General features: G+C 44.0%; 1 protein-coding gene across 16 annotated transcripts in view; it reads left to right on the forward strand.

Moving 5' to 3' along the window:
* Positions 1 to 23685, forward strand: part of DOCK7 (dedicator of cytokinesis 7) — a 279505-nt gene that overhangs the window by 56148 nt on the left and 199672 nt on the right. For 15 of the 16 annotated variants that reach the window (XM_068239352.1, XM_068239337.1, XM_068239340.1 and 12 more), the window contains exons 5-7: positions 1600 to 1729; positions 3401 to 3613; positions 7397 to 7482. In XM_068239352.1, the coding sequence (XP_068095453.1) occupies positions 1600 to 1729; positions 3401 to 3613; positions 7397 to 7482 (429 nt within the window). Of the gene's footprint in view, positions 1 to 1599; positions 1730 to 3400; positions 3614 to 7396; positions 7483 to 16683; positions 16896 to 23685 lie in introns of those variants that run through there. The other variant, XM_068239351.1, reaches the window with a different exon arrangement.

Here is a 23685-nt window from a genome sequence, read left to right on the forward strand (position 1 = left end):
TCTTCCTCTTAGGAGTGATTCTTCTGGGGTCCATGATGGTCAGAGAGTGTTCCCCCACAATCTTGCTGCAAAAAATCTGATTTTTGGAGGTGCTGTGAGTCGCTTTAGCAGTGTGTCTCTCAGAGCTGCAGACTCACACAGCCATTCAGCTCTGCCTCCTGGCCACTCCCCCTCGGTGTATTTAAATCCAGGTTCCAACTTTTTTTTCTTTTAGTTTTTCTGCCAACTTGATCTGCCCGCTTCATAACCGGAAGGGAAGCCAACAACCCCAGCTTGTGCTCTCAAGTGATTTCACAGCCTCCTCAGCCAAGTGTCCAACTGCCTGTTCTGAAATCCACTCCTGGCCCCTCACCCCCTCTATAGGCCAACCCTGAAGAGGAGGGTGATTGACAGGCTAGCCACACTACCTTACACACCCTTATCATGAGGCAATGGTAAAAAGCGGACCCAAACCAAACATTTTTTAAATGCAAAATATTTAGTTGCACCACTCTGACACATACAAAGATAAATAAACTCTCCTTCAAGCCTATGAGCAATTCAGTGCATGCTTTCACCCTTCTCTTTTCAATACTAGGGTTATACTGGTGGCAGCCATTAGCAATTCCTCCATATTTCTGAAATCTTGTATTTTTAATTTGGGTCCACTTTAAGTACACACGTGACTATGGATCAGGGGCCACCAGCGATCATTTCATGGTCCCTGGAATGGCGGTGGAAACAATCATTTAAACAACCGCAGTAAAATGGCCGCAGTCAATAGGTATCTGAACAATCGTTGTTTAATGATCCAATTTTATAGTTACAATTGCCGCATGTCGCTAAAAATCATTTAACTTTAAACAATGTTACACAATATCACAAAAAAGGTCGTCCTTGTGAAAAAGTCACCACAAAAATCAAAGCGTGGGTACAGACCTTAAGAGATTGACAGCTGTAGTTATGTTCACCCCAAACGCTGTAATAACAGCTCGGGAGATCTGGGCGCCACCATAGACCGTAATAGGAATAACGGCTTTAGCGGAGCACAGTGAGTAACTTCGGCGCCGTAAGAAGACGGAGCTGAAGTTACTTTTAAAACACTGTAATTTGGCCTCCAGCAATAGCTGGAAGTCGAATTACATCATTCCCCACCATCCACGTGGACCTGGGGGGGGAATAGTAATTAACGCCTCCGGGACTTGTGCAGCAGCAGGGTAAGCCATACCGGCTGTATCCTGTGCCCAAGTCTCCATAAATTTTTTTTTTTTTTTTTTTTAATCTTACAAATGTGGCTTTCTATTTAACAAGAATAAAAATCTTACCCACAGTAGCACTTGAATTGCTTAATAATTGGGTATACTGTTGGGTTGGAGATTGCTTAGAGGACACGTTCCCCCACTTCAGGACACTGCGCCATGCATCCTTTTTGTAACAATAATACATTTACAATGCTACTTTTTACATGGTTGGCGCGATGGAAGTAAATTTTTAACTTGTAAGCACAGATTGTGTCAAAATCAGAGTTAATATCTAACTTTTTATTCCCGATTTCCGCTTTTTAGAAACATTTCTTGATTTGATGAATATTTTTGTTAATCCAAGTCCTGTGTCTAACAGATACCACAAACTAGGAACTGGCTTCAATCCCAACACTCTGGACAAGCAGAAGGAGAGACAGAGGGGTTTACCCAGACAAGTCTTTGAGTCGGATGACCCCCAGGAGAGCAGCAGCTATCAAGATGAGCAGGTATAGGAGGGTAACGGTAACCAGCAGTTTATATTTAACAAATCACTATAAGGGCACTCATTAAATATAAGGAGAACACTTGATTGATAAGCAGATATCCTAAAATATAACCTTTATTTATCATTGTAGAAAGACGATAGACATGGTGGGGGATTAAAAGGGAGACGGCTTAGGGAATGTAGTGGTAAAGTGATATCACGGTTCACTAGTTTTTAAAGCGGGATTGTCAGCCATAAAATCAAATTCCATTCATTCACTGCACTGCGTTAATTATGTAGTCTACATCCTGAACCTGCATTGCAGATATTCCAATATAATCATAAATCTTCATGATGTAATAAATATTTTTAGTTAGCCTGGCTCTATTTGGTACATTGCCTAGGAGAGGGTTAAGTGTGTTATTTCCCCTCCCACATGCTTGCTCCTCACTGATTGGCTAAGGGCAGTTCAGTGTGACACCAGGCTGAGGAGGGAAATACACCTCACCCCTCTACAGAAGCTGCTGAAATATGATCTATGCTGTGCTCACATGTGTTTACAAAGCATGCTAGATATGAAGTAAAGGAGGAAATGACCTAAGGATTGGCTTCGGTCAGAGGCAGTAAAAATGGAAAATGCATGGAACAGTTTTTTCTTTATTTACTATATAAAATTCACTGAAATCAAAACGAGGACAGTACAATACATATATTATGTAAGTAGAACAAGCATTTTTCTACTTCTATATGTGTTTGTTCCCTGGGATGATAGTATGGCTGTCCCTGCTGCTTTAAAGCAGCTAATAAAGGTTATATTTTACGTCATCAGGTTGTGTTTCCCCTGTTTATATTTAACCACAGATGCTAATCAGGCTTATCGGTAGTCCTGGAACTGCACCACGCAATGCCAAGAAAGTCTCAAGAGGACCCAATACTTTGTTTAGAAAATCCCAGCCCTATTAGGGTGGAGATTACTTCCTATAAGGTGGTAAAGGGGGCACGTTATGTTTTTTTTTTAATGGTAGTGGTGGTAAGCTTTGCGTATTTTATCTTTTGAGCCTGTCCAGCAGTACCTGTTGAGTAAGTGGAAAAAACCCACATATGTCCAGGCACATCGCCTCTAATTAGGACATTAAATAAGTTATTAAGGAAAGGGAGGTGCTGTTGGGGGTGTGGCCAGAAAACAGCAATAATCAATTAACCCTTCGCACTCTCGCATGCAAATGTTCAAACAAATGCATTCACATATTCACTCATCCAGGCACCACTGTTATCCCTACAGCTAAGTTAAAAGCTGGGGTCTTAGTTCACAAAAGAATGCTTTCTTCTGTGAACTAAGACCCTGGCATTTAACTTCGCTGTAGGGATAACAGTAGTGCCTGGATGAGTGAATTAGTGAATGCGTTTGTTTGAACATTTGCATGCGAGAGTGCAAAGGGTTAATTGATTTTTGCTGTTGAGTAAGTGCACTAAATAAAGCTGCTGTTTCAGAAGACTGACTTATGTATGTGGCTGCAGCAGATTAAATCTGAATATAGGCCACTGTACACAACAGGTACTTCAAGTGGAAGAAAAGTGGTTATGAAGGCTGTTTGGGTAGTTAATACTTTTGTTGCAGCTATGTTATCATGTAGTCAGCTCAATGCAAGAGCTACAGTGGAATAAGATTTCTAAAATGTAATTTTCCATAAAGGACAATCTCAAGAGGCGTTCTATGTCCATGGATGACACACCAAGAGGAAGCTGGGCTTGCAGCATCTTTGACCTCAAGAACTCCCTCCCTGATGCATTGCTCTCCAACCTTCTTGACCGCACCCCTAATGAAGAGATAGATCACCAAAATGAGCACCAAAGGAAGTCTAGCAGACACAAAGAAGTCTTTGCACTACATCCAGCTCAAGATGAGGTATGATTATGAAAAAACTGTGAGCTCTCATGCTCTGCCTGTCAATACACTACTGCCTTTCCCAGAATCCTTTTCACCTGCTTGCCCGAACATGTATCTTGCATTCACTGCTATTGTCGGAGTGAGGCAGGCTTTTAAGCCTTTTCTATCAGCAGTTTACAGGCATCGAGGGGCTTATGAATATGTTTGTGCTTCCTATTCTGTTTGCTTGGAAACAATAAGCTCTACAATGCAGACAAATCAATTTTTACACAATGCTTATAGAGCTCTAACTTTTAAAACGATGAAAACATTTGTGAATGAATGCACACATTGCACCTACTTTTTCAAAATTGTGTTTTTTTAACGATTATTTTGAATAGTTTTTGTTTTTCTGGCTGCTTTGCAAATATTAATTTCTTGTTTGATTTGACCCATTTAAAGCGGAATATAACCCTGCATTTCAACTTTGCTCTAAAACATTATTTACAGTATATTATATGCAACCAGCATTTTTTTTTTTTACTAGACCAGCATTGGAAGGGTTACACAGGGCTTTAAAGTCCCTAGAGATTTCTGCAACCGAATCCGAACTTGAGTTAGATACTTTTTGTTTACAAATATGTGTTTATTATGCCTCATCTCTCTCACTGAGAAGGAGCTTGGAGGACAGCCAAAGAGATGTATCTATTGATAAACAGTTACACACTAACTAAATAGAATGTAACCATCTGAATGTCTGCACGGAACTTAAAACCTCTGTGTTTAACCCTTCCAATGCTGGTCTAGTAAAAAAAAAATGCTTTTTGCATATAATATGCTGTAAATAATGTTTTAGAGCAAAGTTGAAATGCAGGGTTATATTCCGCTTTAATGTAAAAAACTAACTTTGGATGTCCTTTGCACTTTTTTTTGTAGTAGTAGTATTTTGCATATAAGTGATGTATTTTGGTATGTAGTCACATATGATGGGGGATTAGACAGGCTAAACTCTCTAAATACATGCAGAGTACACTTCTCTGTTTTCCTTCTGTCCTGTGCAAGAGTTCAGGTCCACTTTAAGTGAACAGTAATAATATCTCAGATTTATTGAAAATATAATATTTTCAGATTGCCTTCTTCATAATAGGAATACAACGCTCTACAAAGCGATTATTCACAACTCTGCAATAGTAAAATGTTCCAAAACAAAATATGCAATTTGCAATTTCTTTCTCTTATGTGGTCCCCCACACTTCTGCTGATTGGATTGTATAGAGAGCAGACGCCATCATACTCAGTAGTTTGGGACTCGATGACCACAAATGTGCACGTTGAGACACTTAACGTAACCAGGCTGTTTTTGTTTTTATTTTTTTATTTATTATTTTGCTGCCTGAAATAGTTAATTTTAAAGTATGCAAGTGATAGCTTCTGTCTTGTCGGTACATTGTCTGATAAGCAAAGTACAGCCATAAAAGTTTTCCTGGCAGAATACTTCTGAGGGCAGGGGAGAGATATTACTATTTAAATATCGCCGACATCTTCCGCAGCACTGGTCTGAGTATATTGTCTTGTCACTTAACTGTCCCTCAGAGGGGCTCACAAACGAATCCCTACCCGCGTCATATGTTGATGTATGTATCGTGTATTGTATGTTTTGTATTCTAGGGCCAATTAACTTACCTGTTTGTTTTTTGGGATGTGTGCACAGAGGAAACCAACACAGGCACGGGGAAAACATACAAACTCTGTGCAGATAGTGCTCATCCAGTGCTGCAGGGCAAGAGCACTAACCACTATGCCTCCATGCTGCCCGAGATAGAAAAAGGCCAATAGTTCATGTATTTTAACTCTTAAGACACTTAATAGTCTGCCATTGGGCAAAGACAATAAAAAATACAATTTACTTTGTAAACATTGAAATATACTGTAAAATAAAAAACATGGGATATCTTTAAAAAAAAATTAGGAGTAGGAGGATAAATGCAATTGTTGATCTAATGAGTTTAATTTCACCTTGGGTTCACTTTAAAGGCCGCCCCCACGTCTCTAGATCTGCGGTGAGGAACACAAGTAGGCTCTCCTCTCCACTAACAATACTCTCCTCCTCAACAATCGGCATATAATATGCTCTGGCAAATAAAGTATAAAAATGTTGTGCACTCATAATTTGAAGACTAAAACATCTACCCTGATGAGTCGTCATTAATGAAACATGCTGGGCTGAGAGAGCACAAATCCGCTGTCAAGGACACGTTCAGATAGCCAGCTGGTGGACATCATACAGGGGAGAGCCCATTCTAAATTACTCTGGGTGGATATTTTAGTCTTCAAATTGTGCATTCGGAAAGTTAGTTAACTACTTGTAGGCTTTTGGATTGGGGAGCAACTCAGAGCAACAAGCAGAAACCTGAATTGATACGGGAAGAACATTTAAACTCCATGCACATAGGGAGCTTGCTTGGGACTAAACCTAAGACAAATGATAAGCAAACAAATATTGTAATGAGCAGAATTTTGCTACCCCATTGGGAGTATTAAGCTGAGACAATCAAACTCATTAGCTGCCAACTGGTTAATTAACCAGCAGCTGGAGGCCTTAATTGACTGAATAAAAACTACCTGCGAAGTGTACTAGTCAGTGAAGATGGAGAATGCTACCACCTAAATGGACCCTTTTAAAGTCCTAACTGGAGGCTTTAAAAAGTATAAGTGGAAAAAATGTATTCTTCCTTCACTTTTCTGAGTCCCACTGATCCGTGATCTTTTGCCATGTGAAGCAGTCCCATCTTGTTTCCATGGTAACTTATTCAGTGTTCTCCCCATGCTCTTTTAGCTGGGTGCTCCACCCGGCTAGTTTTGGTGAGCACCCGGCTGTAATCAGCTCACCTCCTCCTATACTGTAAGCAGAGTTGCACACAGAAGCACCGTCCTGCATTCTATCATCTCTCCCCACCCGGCTATTTTTTTCATGCCACCCGGCTAATATTTCACCCCACCCGGCTGGAAAAAAATTCTGGTGAGAACTCTGTTATTGGAAGAATCTAGTAAACACCCCTACCAAAATGACCACCACATCTCTTTCCTTTCACAGGAGCTATGAGACTATAACAGGAGCTGATTTGTTGACAGAGTTGCTACTCTTACTTTTCACATAATTCCTATGATCAGTAGTGGAACATGGTGGCCAGCGCTGTCTCTGCTGCGTCAGAAGGCTGATGCTTTGCTATCTCAGTAATGCTGATCAGGGACCATTTTGAGATGACCATTTGGACTTTGTTCCACAGGTGCTTTTTGTACCCTTGTCTAGAGTGTCACTTTAAAGGGACACTTAAGTCAAACAAAAAAAATGAGTTTTACTCCCCTAGGGCTTCCAATAGCCCCCTGCAGCTGTCCGGTGCCCTCGCCGTCTCCCTCCGATCCTCCCGGCCCCGCCAGCAGCCACTTCCTGTTTCGGTGACAGGAGCTGACAGGCTGGGGACGCGAGTGATTCTTCGCGTTCCCAGACACATTAGCACCTCTATGCTGCTATATGGTATATGATATATGCTATAGCAGCATAGATGGCGCTATTGTGGCCAGGAACGCGAAGAATCACGCGCGTCCCCAGCCTGTCAGCTCCTGTCACCGAAACAGGAAGTGGCTACCGGCAGGGCCAGGAGGATCGGAGGGAGATGGCGAGGGCACCGGACAGCTGCAGCGGGCTATTGGAAGCCCCAGGTGAGTAAAACTCATTTTTTTTGTTTGACTTAAGTGTCCCTTTAAATAGAATGTCCTGGAGTCCTTCCTTCTGTCAATAACGTGTGCCTGTTTTTACTCTAGGATGAGCCCATTGAACGTCTCAGTGTTCCCGATGTACCGAAAGAACATTTTGGCCAGAGGCTTCTGGTGAAGTGTTTGACCCTCAAGTAAGTGTAGAATCTTTTAGGAAATGTCACTTTCATACTTAAAGCGGAATATAACCCAGCATTTCAACTTTGCTCTAAAACATTATTTACAGCATATTATATGCAACCAGCATTTTTTTCCCCACTAGACCAGCATTGGAAGGGTTACACACAGAGCTTTAAAGTTCCGTGGAGAGAAATGCAGACGCATCCGAAGTTTAGATAGATACATTTAAGTAAACACAATGTAACAAGTGGTGAATTTGACACACTCTCTGACTGTGCAGGAGCTCCCGGACACAGAGAGAGAGAGAGAGAGAGAGAGAGAGAGTCACATTCCTCACTTGTTACATTGTGTTTACTTAAATGTATCTATCTAAACTTCAGCTGTGTCTGCATTTCTCTCCACAGAACTTTAAAGCTCTGTGTGTAACCCTTCCAATGCTGGTCTAGTAAAAAAAAAAAATGCTGGTTGCATATAATATGCTGTAAATAGTGTTTTAGAGCAAAGTTGAAATGCTGGGTTATATTCCGCTTTAATTACCGTATATACTCGCAAGCAAGCCGAATTTTTGACCCCCCAAAAGTGGGCCAAAAGTTGGGGGGTCGGCTTGCTTGCGAGTCTCGTGGGTGGAAGGCCGCCTCCCCCCCCCCGCCCTGCGTCCGCCGCTGCTATTAGCTTACTGTCTTTAAGTATGTGGTAAAAAGAGTGGCACTCACTCAAAAGGGGGAATGGCGTGCTCAAGCCTCAAGGGTTCCCCACACCTGGGATCCAGTAGACAAAAATTCCAGTTGGAGGCAAGCACTTCCAAAAGTATAAAAAGCTCTTTTATTGAATCATCAATAAAAACATGTATAGCCACATGTTTTTATTGATGATTCAATAAAAGAGCTTTTTATACTTTTGGAAGTGCTTGCCTCCAACTGGAATTTTTGGCTATTAGCTTACTGTGCGGCTTCCTCTATTCCCCTCTCCGTCTCCCGGGCATGTAAATAGTTCACAGCAGCTCGCTCCACGGCGGCTGCTGTGTGATGACAGGAAGCTGGAGGCAGAGCGGTTTCCATAGTAACGGCGATACACATCGCCGTTACAGGAAACCGCTCTGCCTACAGCTTCCTGTCATCACACAGCAGCCGCCGTGGAGCGAGCTGCTGTGAACTATTTACATGCCCGGGAGACGGAGAGGGGAATAGAGGAAGCCGCACAGTAAGCTAATAGCAGCGGCGGCCGCGGGGGGGTTGGGTGAGGCAGGGGGCACTAGCTATACTTGGGCACTAAGCTAGCTATACCGAGCACTATACTAGCTATACTGAGCACTATACTAGCTATACTGGGCACTATACTAGCTATACTGGGCACTATACTAGCTATACTGGGCACTATACTAGCTATACTGGCACTATACTACCTATACTGAGCACTATACTAGCTACACTGAGCACTATACTAGCTATACTGGGCACTATACTAGCTATACTGGACACTATACTAGCTATACCGGGCACTATACTAGCTATACCTGGCACTATACTAGCTATACCTGGCACTATACTACCTATACTGAGCACTATACTAGCTATACTGAGCACTATACTAGCTATACCTGGGCACTATACTAGCTATACCGAGCACTATACTAGCTATACCGAGCACTATACTAGCTATACTGGGCACTATACTAGCTATACTGGGCAATATACCAGCTATACTTGGGCACTATACTAGCTATACTTGGGCACTATACTAGCTATACCGAGCACTATACTAGCTATACCGAGCACTATACTAGCTTTACTGGGGCACTATACTAGCTATACTGTGCACTATACTAGCTATACTGTGCACTATACTAGCTATACTGTGCACTATACTAGCTATACTGTGCACTATACTAGCTATACTGGGCACTTTACTAGCTATACTTGGGCACTATACTAGCTATACCGAGCATTATACTAGCTATACTGGGGCACTATACTAGCTATACCGAGCACTATACTACCTATACTGTGCACTATACTAGCTATACTGGGCACTTTACTAGCTGTACTGGGCACTATACTGGGCACTATACTAGCTATACTGGGCACTATACTAGCTATACTGGGCACTTCACTAGCTATACTGGGCACTTCACTAGCTATACTGGACACTACCTACCCATACTGGCCACTATACTAACTATACTGGGACACACTGGGGGGGGGGGGGGGGATCACACGGCCAGCATTTCCTACCCCCGGCTTATTTTCAGGAAAAAGTTGGGGGGTCGGCTTATATGCGGGTCGGCTTGCTTGCGAGTATATACGGTACATACCTCATACTTTATCTCACAAACCCTACCATAGTCAGTCTAATGTCCTTGCTATAGTCTAAGGATAATTTGAGGGCAACCAAACCAGTTAACATAATAATGTTTTTTATGATGTGGGAGGAAATCGGTGCATGTCATGGGGACAACATGTAGGGTCCAGGCCGGGAACTGAGTTGCAAGACGAGTGTACATAAATGTTCATCGGTTTATCTGGTCTGTGTTGCCTGTTAGCGGTGTCAGTTGCTGGTTCTTTAGTTTTAGGCCTGGGCCCATTAAGCTCCTGCATATGCAGTTATGCAAGCGCATTGTGCAGCGATCCCCAGTGCGTTTCTGGTCCACTACTGCTGGTGATTGTACAATGTATCCGATTTGAGTTTTTTTTTCTTTTCTAACTTGTAAATATAGTTTAAAATACTTACCGGATCTTACGATACTCCTTTCTGCCAGAGGATCGCCCACAAAGTCATGGCAAAAGAGATTCAAAAGTTATTTTGCTTCAAAAATGTGGCAAGACCTGCAATTGTGATTTGCCTAAATCACGTGGGTGTGGGTTCAACCTCATTCACTTTAAACAGCGTAGCACTTTGTGAAATCGTTGGGGATCCCAAAGCACAGCGGAAATCACTCTGGTCTGCCCCAAACCGTATGGTGTATACACATGTAGGCAATGAGTGCAGTACAGGTGTATAGGGTATACCAGAGCTAGGTAAAGAGAAGAAAAATGCTGTGCTCGCAGGCATTTCAGATCTTTGAACAAGCTTGCGGGACACCTGTGCACACTCTGTGTGTATTCTCGGCTGAATGGATGAATTGTGTTGTTCAGTAAGCCAGCACCTATTCAGTGAGAAGACCTTGGGCAAGACTCCCTAACACTGATATTGCATATAGAGCATGCCCTAGTGGCTGCCGCTCTGGTGCTTTGAATCTGCCAGGAGAAAAGCATGATATAAATGTTCTTGTTTCCAGTATGTGTACATAGCTGAAGTCTGAGCCATTGGGCGAATGAGTGTTATTCAGGCATGTCAGCAAGTCAAGTTATTCCTCCTGCAAACAGATACTTATGCTGATTAAATATTCCTTCCCCTTTCATAATCCAGGCAGAGCAAAGGAAAGTTCCGTTTTTTGTGACCAGGCCAAGCATAAGGCTTGAAAAAAGGGCTGTCTTTGTAGCAATATGCAGCAGCATTTCATTGGACCATGTTCACGCTGCATGGATTTATGAAAATGGCATAAAAATGTGCATCTTATTAATCATCCCTGTTAACTGCAGGAACTTCAAATGATCCTATGCAATATTTAATACCACAACTGTCACAGGATGAGAGATCATGTGAACAGTTAGTTGCCTAATATATGCCATCTCCTTACAGTTGGTAAGGTAGTGCTTTGACTGTTGTGCCCCCAGTTATAGTTTCCTTTCTATTGTGTCACCACAACTTACCTGTGGCTTCTACCAGCCCCCTACAGCCGCCCTGTGCCTGCGCCATAAGAAACCGATCCTCCGGTCCCCTGCAGCGACTCACTTTCATTTTCGGGCACTCAGCCAGTCGATGGCCACTGCACCTGCGCAGCCGGCATCCTTGATCACGCTTCCGTTGCCAGGAGCGTCATGCGCAGTATGAGAAAATCTTTACTGTGCCAGCGCAGGACACTCCTGGTGAATGAAGCGTAATCGAGGACAGACAGGCATCAACTGGTTGAGTCTCTTTGGGGGACCTGAGGATCGGTTTGTCATGGCACGGGCACATGGCGGCTGCAGGGGGCCAGTAAAAGCCCCAGGTAAGTTAAACTGGCTTTGTTTAAAATTACTTTGTTTCACTTAACCTTGGCCTTACTCGGGCTGCAGAGTGGCACAGGGAGAACTTGATATTCACCTTATTTGAAGGCAGGATCGGGTCTCCTTTTCCACCACTGAGCGATGCTGTAACGCTGACATCCTCCTTCAGGTCCTGATCACATGATATGACATGTGATAGGAAGATTTAGAATGTCAGCAGTACAGTGCCGCTTGGTGGTTCATTTTTACCTGATCTAGATCTGGCCTAATCCTGCTTCTGTAGCATCCTCTGTGATTGGATAGCTCATTTGAGGAAGTGAGATAGGAGACGCCGTACGTGCGTGCGAAAGGAATCGGCGCGGGAGACTTGGGCGCAGGATACAGCCGGTATATGGCTGATCCTGCTGCTGCACAAGTCTCGGCCATGTTAAATACTATTCCCCCTCCAGGCCACCATGGATGGGGGGGGGGGGGGGATGAAATAATTTGGCTTATTGTGTTTTAAAAGTAACTTCAGCTCCGTCTTCTGACTGCGCCAAAGTTACTCCCTGTGCGCCTAAGTCTCCTGCGCTGGATTCACTGTGTTCGCCTTACGCATGAACCTATGCACATCAGATGGTACACTGGGGGCCCTTTTCTCAAGCTGAACCTATGCACATCAGATGGTACACTGAGGACTCTTTTTCTCACTCTTTAGCAATTTTACTGTAACACAATCTCCTAGATGAAAGGGGTGAATACTTCATTAATAATAATCTGTTCCTTTTGTCTCACTCCCCCTTAGGATTAATCTGCATTGTAGGCCTGTGGTTACTGCACTGGTAATTTCATTATTTTTGTAATAAGTAGGAAAGGCTTGTTTTTAGGCTGTGCGGAACTGTTTCAGGTGACAGGAAGCGATCTTGTATGATGTAATTGTAATTAAGGGCATAAAAATAAATATACAGCCACAGGGTGTTTTTTTTTTATATAGAAAGCACCAACATGACAAAAAAATCCAAATTGGTACAGATGTTGTGGTTTGAAGGATAGGAAAAATACAAAATTGAAATAAGAGGAAAAGATCTATCCTATGAACTCAAACTAGAGCCACCATACCCACAGCAGAAAAACAGAAACAGGAAATTGAGTAAGCATATAATAAAACATACAAGCACACCTGAAACATATGGAGGCGGACATATTTATTGCCTTTTAACCAATGCACATTGCCTGGCTGTCCTGCTGACCCTCTGCCTCTGATACTTTTAACCATAAACTCTGAACAAGCGTGCAGATCAGATGTTGCTGACCGAAGTCTGACTGGATTAGCTGCATGCTTGTTTCAGGTGTGTGGTTCAGACCCTACTGATGCAGCAGGACAGCCAGGCAACTGGCATTATTTAAAAGGAAATAAAAAATGGCAGCCTCCATGTCCCTCTCAGTTCAGGTGTACTTTAAAGAGAATCTGTACTGTCCGATTTGTACAATAAAAAACATACCAATCGAGTCACTGTGATCTCCTGGGTCCCTCTTGGCTGTTTCTGCTGCTTCCCGCCAAAATCCTGGCTTTTAACCACTTCAGGATTCGGCGTACGCTTAACTACGCCCCTGAATCCTGAAGTGGATTCCATGGAAACGTTCCATGTCAGTTCACGGAGGGTGTCTCCGTGAACACCCTGCGAGCCGCCGATCGTGGCTCGCAGGGTAAATGTAAACACACGGGGAAGATCTTCCCCGCTGTTTACATGTATACGGCGCTGCTGCGCAGCAGCGCCGTAGCGGAGATCGGCGATCCCCGGCCTCTGATTGGCCGGGGATCGCCGGCACCTGATAGGCTGAAGCCTGTCCTATCCGGCGCAGGACGGAATTCCGTCCTGCGCCGCTCACAGGGGGAGGGAGGGAAGGGGAAGGAGGCCAGGAAGCGCTGCGGAGGGGGGCTTTGAAGAGCCCCCCGCAAGCGCAAACAGCCGGCGGCGATCAGACACCCCCAGCAGGACATCCCCCTAGTGGGGAAAAAAGGGGGGTAGTCTGATCGCCCTGGCTGCTAGCTGATCGGTGCTGCGGGCTGGAGAGCCCACGCAGCACCGATCAGGCAACCCCCCCCTGGTACAGAAGTGGTTAATCGCCAGTTTTAAGCAGTGTTTACAAACAAAAAACATGGCAGCTAACCAGGAAGTGTATATGTGTATATATTATATATATATATATATCATGTTACAGTATACTACAAGTTTTTATTACAGTAGATTATCTTCACTCCAGTCTGGGATTAGCATGTGACAGGCAGCTGCTCCTCCGCCCCCCCCCCTCCCCCCTTCAGCCTCACAAACTCCGAAAACTGTGAGCAGAGACCTGTCTGTGAGGGATAAACAAAGCACACACACACACAGAGCCTGCAGGGTGCGTGCATAACTTCTTCCTATCACAGCAGAGGCAGTGCATTCCTCTCTGGCTTGACAAAGAAAAGATTACCGTATTTTTCAGAATATAAGATGCACTTTTTCTTCCCCAAAACTAGGGGGAAAAACTGGGTCTTATATTCTTAAGGTGCTGTATTTTGGCCCCCATGATATATTTACCGGATCCTGCCGCCGCAATCCTCTTCTCCTCCATCTGACTGCGGTAATCCGAAGGTCCCAGCCGCCATCCAGGATCACGCTTGTTTAGTGTCCAAGCCGCCGACTCCTCTTTGCTGCAGTTTCTGTAGGCAGACTGCAGCTTTTCTGTGTACTCACGCTGCCGATCCGCCGACATCCTCCATACTTACGGCGTCTTCTACCTGGTTACAGTGCCCCCTACTGTGTGACGAGCGGCACATGTGTCCCGCATGACATCAGGTGCATGTGCGCCGCTCGTCACACAGTAGGGGGCACTGTAACCAGGAAGAAGACGCCGTAACTATGGAGGATATCGGCAGCGCGGATACACAGCAAGGCTGCAGTGGAGGATGCAGTGGAGGATGTCTGCGCATCAGCAACACGATTGATGCCCGGAAGAAGCCGCTTCTGCTGCAAATTGCAACATCATCTGGTGCGGGTGGTGCTCGGTCTCTCCTCCCTTCCCTCATTCGGTAAGAGCCTTCACTTTAATCACGGCAGCCTGGGGTTGCTCTTTTGCTCACACAGTTTATTCCTTTGATGTGGGTAACGTTCGTTTTCCGATTCCTCCTTTATCATGCGGTGAGGTCTGTTCATTTCACACTCAGCAGCCTTGGGTTGCTTCCTTCATTGCACAGTGTCACTATTGTTGGTTTGGCTTGCCGTTACTTTACGGTTTCTCTTCTATGCACTTTATTTTTGCACCTTTGCTTTAAATTGCACATTAGCACGCTTTGCACTTTTGGTTTTTCCATTTTCCTGGACTTATCAACTGAATATTTATTGTTATTTATTTTGCACTGGCACTTTGTGTATTATGGTTCATCAACGCAAAACGCTCACAAAATCGATTGCGTTCGCGTTTTTAAGAATAAATACATTGTATTAATTATTTTGCGGGTGAAAGAGTTCACTTCCTGACTTGCGTCAGGGAGTGAATTACAAAACTGCTCTGAAAAAGCGTTTAGAAAAGCGCTTTTTACAAAAATGCAGAGCGCAGTGGAGTGCCAGGAGGGGGGAAAGCGCACAAAAATGCAAAACGCTAGCGCTTTCATTTTTAGGTGTGAATGGGGCCTAAATGTGGTAGATCCACTAGGTTTGAGGCAGAATCCTCTACTATGAACAGGGACGGATTTCTGGAAAGGCTACAAAGACCCGGGCCTTGGGCGGCTGTACCCAAGGGGGCGACTGGACATGAGAAGGGCTGCTACATAGGAAAGAGGCTGAAAGTAGGGAGCAGTGGGTAGACATTCAAGCATGCCCATTCCCAGCAACCATTGTTTGTAGGTATAGAATTCTCTTATTTATACTGACCCACAACATTCTGACTTGCTACACTATACAGGGCTACTGGTGTTTTATTTTTCAAGGTTCCTTTAATCTCCTCATGCCATTTTTCACTTCAAATGTTCAATAAAAATTATATCTCAAGCATGTTTTTATCCAGGGCTGTGTAGTCGGTACAAAAATCATCTAACTCCTCCGTTTATGAAACCTCAGACTCCAGGTACCCAAAATTGCTCCGAATCCTCAACTTCGACTCCACAGCCCTGTTTTTATCTTTAGTCACAGATATGAAGTGACCTAAAAATTGGGCACTGGTGTTTAGTTATTGCTTGAGACAGGAAATACACTAGAGTGGTTAGGAAGCCTTGTCTAGTTGCTTTTGTTTCCCTGCAGTGATGTAACATCTGTAGTCTGCTGAAAACCCGCCCAGCGGGAGGTGCCGACGGACCAGTCGTTGGCTGCCGTCGTGCGTGTGTACGTACCTTTAAGCTGGGTACACACCATGCAATTTTCACTTCAGATCCAATGCCGATTGAGGCAATGATCATATTGGGGAAAAAAAAATATACAGCCTCTTGACTGCCGGCGACTGATTCCCAGTACAAAATCGATCTCTTTCTCGATCAGAAGCAGATCAGACATGATGAAACCTAATTGAAATACTGTGTCTCATTCCGTGTATATGTCTTCTAAGCTAATTTTCCATCAATATCCATTCAGAATTTAAAAAAATCGCATAGGTGTGTATGCTAGCCTTCTTCAATATCTGACCAATGTCAGGGCTCTTTTTACACTATATGCGATTCCGATTCCCGATTTTGATGCAATTTTACACGCAATTTTTTTCATGCGATTAAAAAGTCCAGCAAGCTATGGTTTTTTTCTGCATTTTCTTGTTTTCTTATGTTAAACTGAGTAATTTATAGTTTTGTAGCGCCCCAGCCAATAACAGTCCTCTGAGACCTTCTGGCTGTCTCTTGCTGCCTTTCATCTGTGTTAGTCCCATGTGGCTCCGCCTCCCCATCATTCTCATAGCACAACATGTTCCAGCCAATCAAGTCGCCTCAGCAGTCATCTGATGCCTGCTAGCCAATAATGCTGAGGCCTGAGTTGAAGAGGGAAGGTTGAAATACTCGGACTCTGCTGAAAGATCGTGTGGCCTGAGGTGCAGGCACTGTGTTCTGTATACAGATACTGCACCTGATGGCAGAGGGGGCGGGACAAGCAGCACAGAGCTGGGGAGGAAGTTGTGTGTTGTTATGAGACCAGCCCAGCAGAAACAGCAGCACAGAGACAGATGCAGAAGGAGGGGGGTTGTCTTCACTGGTGGCTGCACAATATCACTCAGAGCAGGACAGGATGACAGGAGAACCATGACATACTTTCAGGCACACCTACCCCGGGACTGGTAATAACAATCTGACCTGACTCACCACCAGTGACTGCACAGTCTGTTGGCAATGCAGCTTCTAAAAAGTAAGCAGCTCATTAGTTTAATATAATTGTTTATGGATAGATATAGACTGGAACCAGATAACCAAACAGACCTCTGAGGATATAACTAAGGAAGGTCCGGTTCACATCTGCAAAAAGAGCCAAAAGGATCCGGTGAGCGGATCCGGTCTCCGCTTCACCGGATCTGGATGGCTCAGTCCGTGGCTCAGTTCACATATGAAAATGGATCTGATCAATGATTGATCAGATCCGTTTTCATTCAGCAAATACATACCTAATTTTCAGTAGTAGCTGGCGGTAGAAGCTTCCTCTTGTAGTCACATGACGCGGACGAAGACAGAAGACTCTACTGCTGGCTGCTACGGAAGATTACGGTAGGTATGTATAAACCCTCCCTAGCCCACTCGCCCGGCTGCTGCACTCTCCCCTCACCCTCCCGCCGCTCAGGTTCACGTCGGCCCATGCCCCCATCCCCTGTGGAACGTTCCGTTTTCCATTGCCCCCAATGCTGCTGCATTTTTGTCCGGATCCGTTCCGCCAAGCAGAATGGTCCGGAATATTAGGGCTTGCAGCAATTTTTAGGTCCGGGGACCGGAACGTATCCATACCAACGGACGCATGTGAATGGATCCATAGGTTAACAATGGATCAATTCACATCCGTTGCGTTTGTACAGTATACGTTCCGGTAAAAAACGCTAATGTGAACCGGGCCGAAGACTAAGGCCACATACAGACATCAGACCATAGTCTTTGGAAAATGAAAGATCACAGACCAATCTTACCACCCTTCCTGTAGTATAAGAGCCATACTCTACACAGTCTTTTCTATGGAGCTGAACTCCCCATCAGACAGAAATCTTTGCAAGATGCTGCACACACAGATGCTGTACAGACACAAAAGATCAGTATCTGCAAAAGATCTGTTCCTGCCAAAAATCCATTCCTGCAAATTGCAATGATAGTCTATGAGATCTGCAGATCATCATACACACATGATTTAACTGACATTCATCTGCAGATCTGAAAATCCATCCTGGTGGATCTGATCTGCAGATGAATGTCAGTTAAATCATGTGTGTATGATGATGTGCAGATCTCATAGACTATCATTGCAATTTGCAGGAATGGATTTTTGGCAGGAACAGATCTTTTGCAGATACTGATCTTTTGTGTCTGTACAGCATCTGTGTGTGCAGCATCTTGCAAAGATTTCTGTCTGATGGGGAGTTCAGCTCCATAGAAAAGACTGTGTAGAGTATGGCTCTTATACTACAGGAAGGGTGGTAAGATTGGTCTGTGATCTTTCATTTTCCAAAGACTATGGTCTGATGTCTGTATGTGGCCTAAGGATATAAAAATAAAATCTGAACGGAGGACATTAAATATCAGCAGCCACTGTCGATTGCAAAAAAAATGCAAGTACCTTTTATTGTTTGAATCCACATGCTGCAGTGAATATTTGAACTTGTTAGACTCCAGTTTCAGGAGTAAGTTGTGATGCTTCACGGCAGCAACATGCAAAGGTCACAGACTCATTCAATCCCCATTAGGCTCAACAAACACCATACAATCTTGTTTGTTCAATCTTACCACTTTCATGTAGTATAAGAGCTTATCCAATCAATCATTCAAGGTATTTTCAATCTGTTGGCCCTTATACTACATAGATTTGGTAAATCTGTACAACCAAGATTGTATGGTGTGTGTTTAGCTTTAGGGGGAGGCAGCTGCTGTGTGAGAGGTCTATACAGAGGGGATGTAGGGGAGCTGGCCTGCACCCAGTCTACCAAAGCACAAATGTAGCTGTAGGGTTGTGGGGAGATGAGGCCAAAATCGCATGGCTGATGGTAACCTCAGGTTTTAATTGTTGTTCTGCACAGAATATGGTTTTAATGATGTTTATGTATTTGACTCCCGCAAACTGGGAGCTTACAGGCCCATACACACGTCGGATTTCCGCGAACGACGGGTCGTTTGAACGTCCCGTCGTTCGCCCGCTAAATCGGGCAAGTGTACAGACTGTCGTTCACTTGATAAGGGTGGGTTTGCGGCGGATCGCTCAAACTCACCCTTATCAAGTGAACGACAGTCTGTACACACGCCCGATTTAGCGGGCGAACGACGGGACATTCAAACGACCCGTCCGCGGAAATCCGACGTGTGTATGGGCCTTACCAGTGTCAATTACTGTATTTGTGTAATAAAAAAAAGTGTCTTGGACTTAAAAAGCAGTGGTGCTGGTTACCATGTCCACATATTGTCTTATTATACCATACTGGGGAGGCCCACATTATATAGCTCTTAGTATAGCTACTAAGTTCAATGCAATAACTAAAATGTTGAAAGGTAAATGGCTCCTCTTCTTGCTTTGCTGAGGCCAGGGCCGGGGGCAGAGGCGAGAGAGGCTCCAGCCTCAGGGCGCAGTGCAGGAGGGGGTGCACAACTCACTCAGCTATCATTCCGCTATTGTGTTTTAAGAAGAGAGAGATAAGAAAAGGGAATACATGGCAGTGACTGCAAGCCAGATAGCTAGAGATTAAGGTGTTTGGGGCCCCTTGGGCACCTCTTAATCCAATAGCAATCAGTGTGTGACGGCTGGCGTGGGGGGGATGGGGGGGCACACTTTGGTGTCTCAGCCTTGGGTGCTGAAGGACCTTGTCCCAGCTCTGGCTGGGGCTCCCTTTGTTCCATCTGTTGTGTGGCGGGGTCTGGTTTCATCAAGGCACATCATGCGTGTTCTGTCCACTTCTTGTGGTGTGACCCGGGGAAAACGGTCTCCTGAGGCACTGTGTGTGATGTGTGCGATGCACTTAGATGATATCTACAGGGGGCCAAAACAGATGAACGGGGGGGCCCCTGGCAATGAGTAGCATTTTACTTTTTGAAAAGGCCAGAGATTTCTAGGTATGGCTACTTTAAATTCTCCTGCAGCACTTTACAGATTACATAGTAATTCAACTGGCTGTCCTCTGTTTTACAGACTGTCCTTCATCAGAACTGCCTTAATTCATGATGGCATTTCTCAGATTTTTTATCCATACTGACATTCTAGCATCATGCATATGGCTCTGCCCACATCATGTCATGGCCTTGTCTGTTTCCCTTTGGGGAGTGGGTCCCACAAATTGTGTCACTTGGGGCTGCAAAACCTTAGCAGCACCCTGGTTAATTGTTGCATATTTGTCAAGTACATTTTTTTTCTTCTCCTTTACAAAAAAAAGACAAAAAACCTCAAAACACTGATCGTGTGACCTATGGCCATCTCAGCAACTATATACAACTGCTGCAGGAGTTTTTAGCAGCCAGCAGAATATACCCCTCTTTCAGATTTGTACTGTTATAATTTCTTCCTGTCCCAGCCTGCCTCGTCAGTCCACTTGTGAAAATGTACTTGCTTACTCTTCTAGATATCCAGCCTTTGAAAAGGTGTTTTTTTTTACACACTGTAGCGGAGTACATATATAAGAAGAGATACCGGTGCACAGGCACAGACCAGAAAACCAATCCACAAAGTTGGGAGAGAGGTACAGGCAATTGTGGGAAGCTGTTATAGCTGAGTACTGTAGTTTTATATAAAATCAGAGGCTTATTACTGACTCAATCGCTTTCTTGGAATAAAGTTACAACAAGTACAGTAGTTTGTGGGGAAGTTGGTGAGCCTCCTGGTGATTAAGATGTAGGATGGATGCATTCCAAAGCCATCAGATTCCTGACTGACAGTAAGGGCCTTTTTCCTCTACACAACTGAATCACAAAATCGCAAATCTCTAGTGATTTTTAAATTGCTAGGGTTGTTACTTTATCATAGAAATCATGAGAAGTATTTTCCACTATAGTGATTCCATTTGGAAATCCCAAATAACAATCGCTTTCTGGAGCGATTTTTAGAGTGATGATGCAATGCAAATTAAAAATCGCAATCGCATAACAGAATTCATGAAAATCGCAATCGCTGGCGTTTGTGATTGCGATTGCTAGTGGAAAAGGGCCCTTACTGCTGATCCCCGCTCTGTCTTAATGATGGAGGATCGGAGGGTCTTTAGGTGGCCACATACCATACAATTTTTGAAATATCTGTTCAATTCAAGAATTGCAATCAATTTTTCTGACTGTAACATTTCAAAAATATGACCAATGTACCACACACGAATGTTTTTTCAATTTCTCCCCAATTATGAGAAAGATGATTGGAAACTCTGTGAAAATTGCTAGGGTGTGTATATTAATAAACTGACAATCTAACACACACCATACAATCTTTAGAAAAATTGAAGAAAAATTTCCAACATTCCGGATCGATAAAAATCAAAAAAGTGTGAAATACGATTGGATTTTTTTTTTCTCATTTTTTTTTTTTATAGGGAGATCCGAACATATTTATCGAATTGCCGTAAAATTGGATCATTTTATTGTATTGTGTGTGGCCACCTTTAGAGTTTAACCCTTTCGCGTTCCACAGTTTTTACACCTTAAAGTTCCTGGCGTTTTTGACACTTTAGCTGTGTCGTTTTGATACAGCAGTAACTTTTTAATTATCTATGCCATCTTAGTGATACATGTCTTGTTTTTTTCAGTACAATCTAGGCTTTGTTTGGGTAATAATTTTCTTCCCAATTTATTTTGTTTTATAGTCCATTTATGGGGAAGAATAAAGATGCGTACACACATGCGACTATAGTAGTTTGTAACGATCGTTCCCCGATCTTTACCAACGACGATCGTTACAAAAAACGAACCACCGACTATTAAGTCTAACGACGAACGAGCCAAATCGCTACAAAAGAAAGTTCTGTCTCGGCGGATTTTAACCAACGACGATCGTTTGCAAAAGTAGTACATCGTTGGAAACGGTCGTTCATACTAGGCTTGACATGCGCATTTCACTATTTCTCTGTGAAACTTCTCATTTTTATGCGCAGGCGCAATAGTTGCTTTACGTGATGTAACATTCGTTCTAACGATCAGATCGTTACACACCTTTTAAAACTATCTTTACTTAGGTCGTTCTTTCATCAATTAAAAGTTCGTTCGTCGTTCTCAACGATCTCATGTGTGTACGTAGCATTAGGCGTAACTGCAGAAAACAAATATTTTTTTTCATTTTTCACCCTTCCTAATTTTCACACCACACGTCCCACAGTTATAAAATATTTACAAATAGATTATTTGGCCCTTCCCGATTAAAATGATACCCTACATGCCACATTTTACTTCTAGCTGAGCATGTCGCGGACCATTATCTCCAGTCTGCGCGTCTGTGGCGATCGAATGCGTTCGCTAGGGCGACAGTTCAGGGGGCATAGAGCTGTACAGATGCATCACTAGGCAATGGCAGAGCGTTACATCTGTAGAGCATTGGGGCCTAAAACTTTCACCCTAGTGATTGCATCCGATCTCTACTGGTGGCAGTCATTAAACGTTTATAAACAGGCATAGGTATTGCAGAGGTTAATAATGAGTTAATAGGCTAAGTTTGGGTGAAAAATTAATGGGGAATAAAAAAAAAATACTTTTATTGGGCCCATGTCACTTTAAATTTTTAACTTTTACAACTTTTTTCCCCTTACTTTCTTGAATGATTGTTGCTAGCTAACAGCAACAATCATTCACAGGACCATTCACGTGACTGTGCACGAGCGTGCACGATCACATGCACGCGCGGTCACGTGCAGACAGTGCGGTTTAATGCAGGAAGTAGATTCTATGTCCTAGAACATACAGGGGGACTAATTAGGACATAGAGTCTACGTCCTAGAACTTAAAACAGTTAATATTTACCTGTTCTTGCTTCATTCCTCCATGCTTGTTTCTGGTTTACTTTAGACACTACTGCAGCAGGGCTGCCAGGCAACTGGTATTGTTTTAAAGGGACCCTGAGCAGTGGGTTAAAATAAAATTGGAACTTACCTGGGGCTTCCTCCAGCCCACCTGCAAGGTCCCCCGGCATCCTCCTGGCTCCCTTCCTCCTGCTGGCGGCTCCGTTACCGGCGACACTCCGGCTGAGTGTCGTCTCAATGCTTCCTGAACTGTGACGCTCCGCGTCATCACGCCCGCCGCTATGTGTCATCACGCCGGCATGACAGTCCAGCGCATGCACGGTTTTCTAAATATGAACTGCGCATGCGCAGGACTGTCACGCCGGCCGATGACGTGTAGCGGAGGGCATGATGATGCGAAACGTCAGGATCCAGGAAGCCTTGGGACAACACTCAGCCGGAGTGTCGCCGGTAACAGAGCCGCCAGCAGGACCAGGAATGGAGCCAGGAGACCTTGCAGCCTTTAGTGGGCTGGAGGATGCCCCAGATAAGTTCCAATTTTAAATTTAACCCACTGCTCAGAGTCCCTTTCGAGGGAAATAAATATAGCAGTCTCAATATCACTCATCTCGAGTTCACCTTAAAGGGGAACTGAAGAGAGAGCTATATGGAGGCTGTCATGTTTGTTTCCTTTTAATCAATACCAGTTGCCTGGCAGCCCTGCTGGTCTATTTCTCTGCAGTAGTATCTGAATAAAACCAGAAACAAGCATGCAGCTAGTCTTGTCAGATCTGACTTTAAAGTCTGAACCACTGAAACACCTGATCTGCTGAATGCTTGTTCAGGGGCTATGGCTAATAATATTAGAGGCAGAGGATCACCAGGGCTGCCAGGCAACTGGCATTGCTTAAAAGGAAATAAACATGACAGCCTCCATATACCTCTCTCTTCAGTTCCCCTTTAAGGGAGACGTGGCCAATACTTGCAAGGCAGAATTTCCCTATACATTTTTAATCCATAAACTCTAGTATCCCAGCCATGGTTAATAATGGT

This window comes from Hyperolius riggenbachi, chromosome 6 (genome assembly GCF_040937935.1).
Source record: "Hyperolius riggenbachi isolate aHypRig1 chromosome 6, aHypRig1.pri, whole genome shotgun sequence".
NCBI lineage: Eukaryota > Metazoa > Chordata > Amphibia > Anura > Hyperoliidae > Hyperolius > Hyperolius riggenbachi.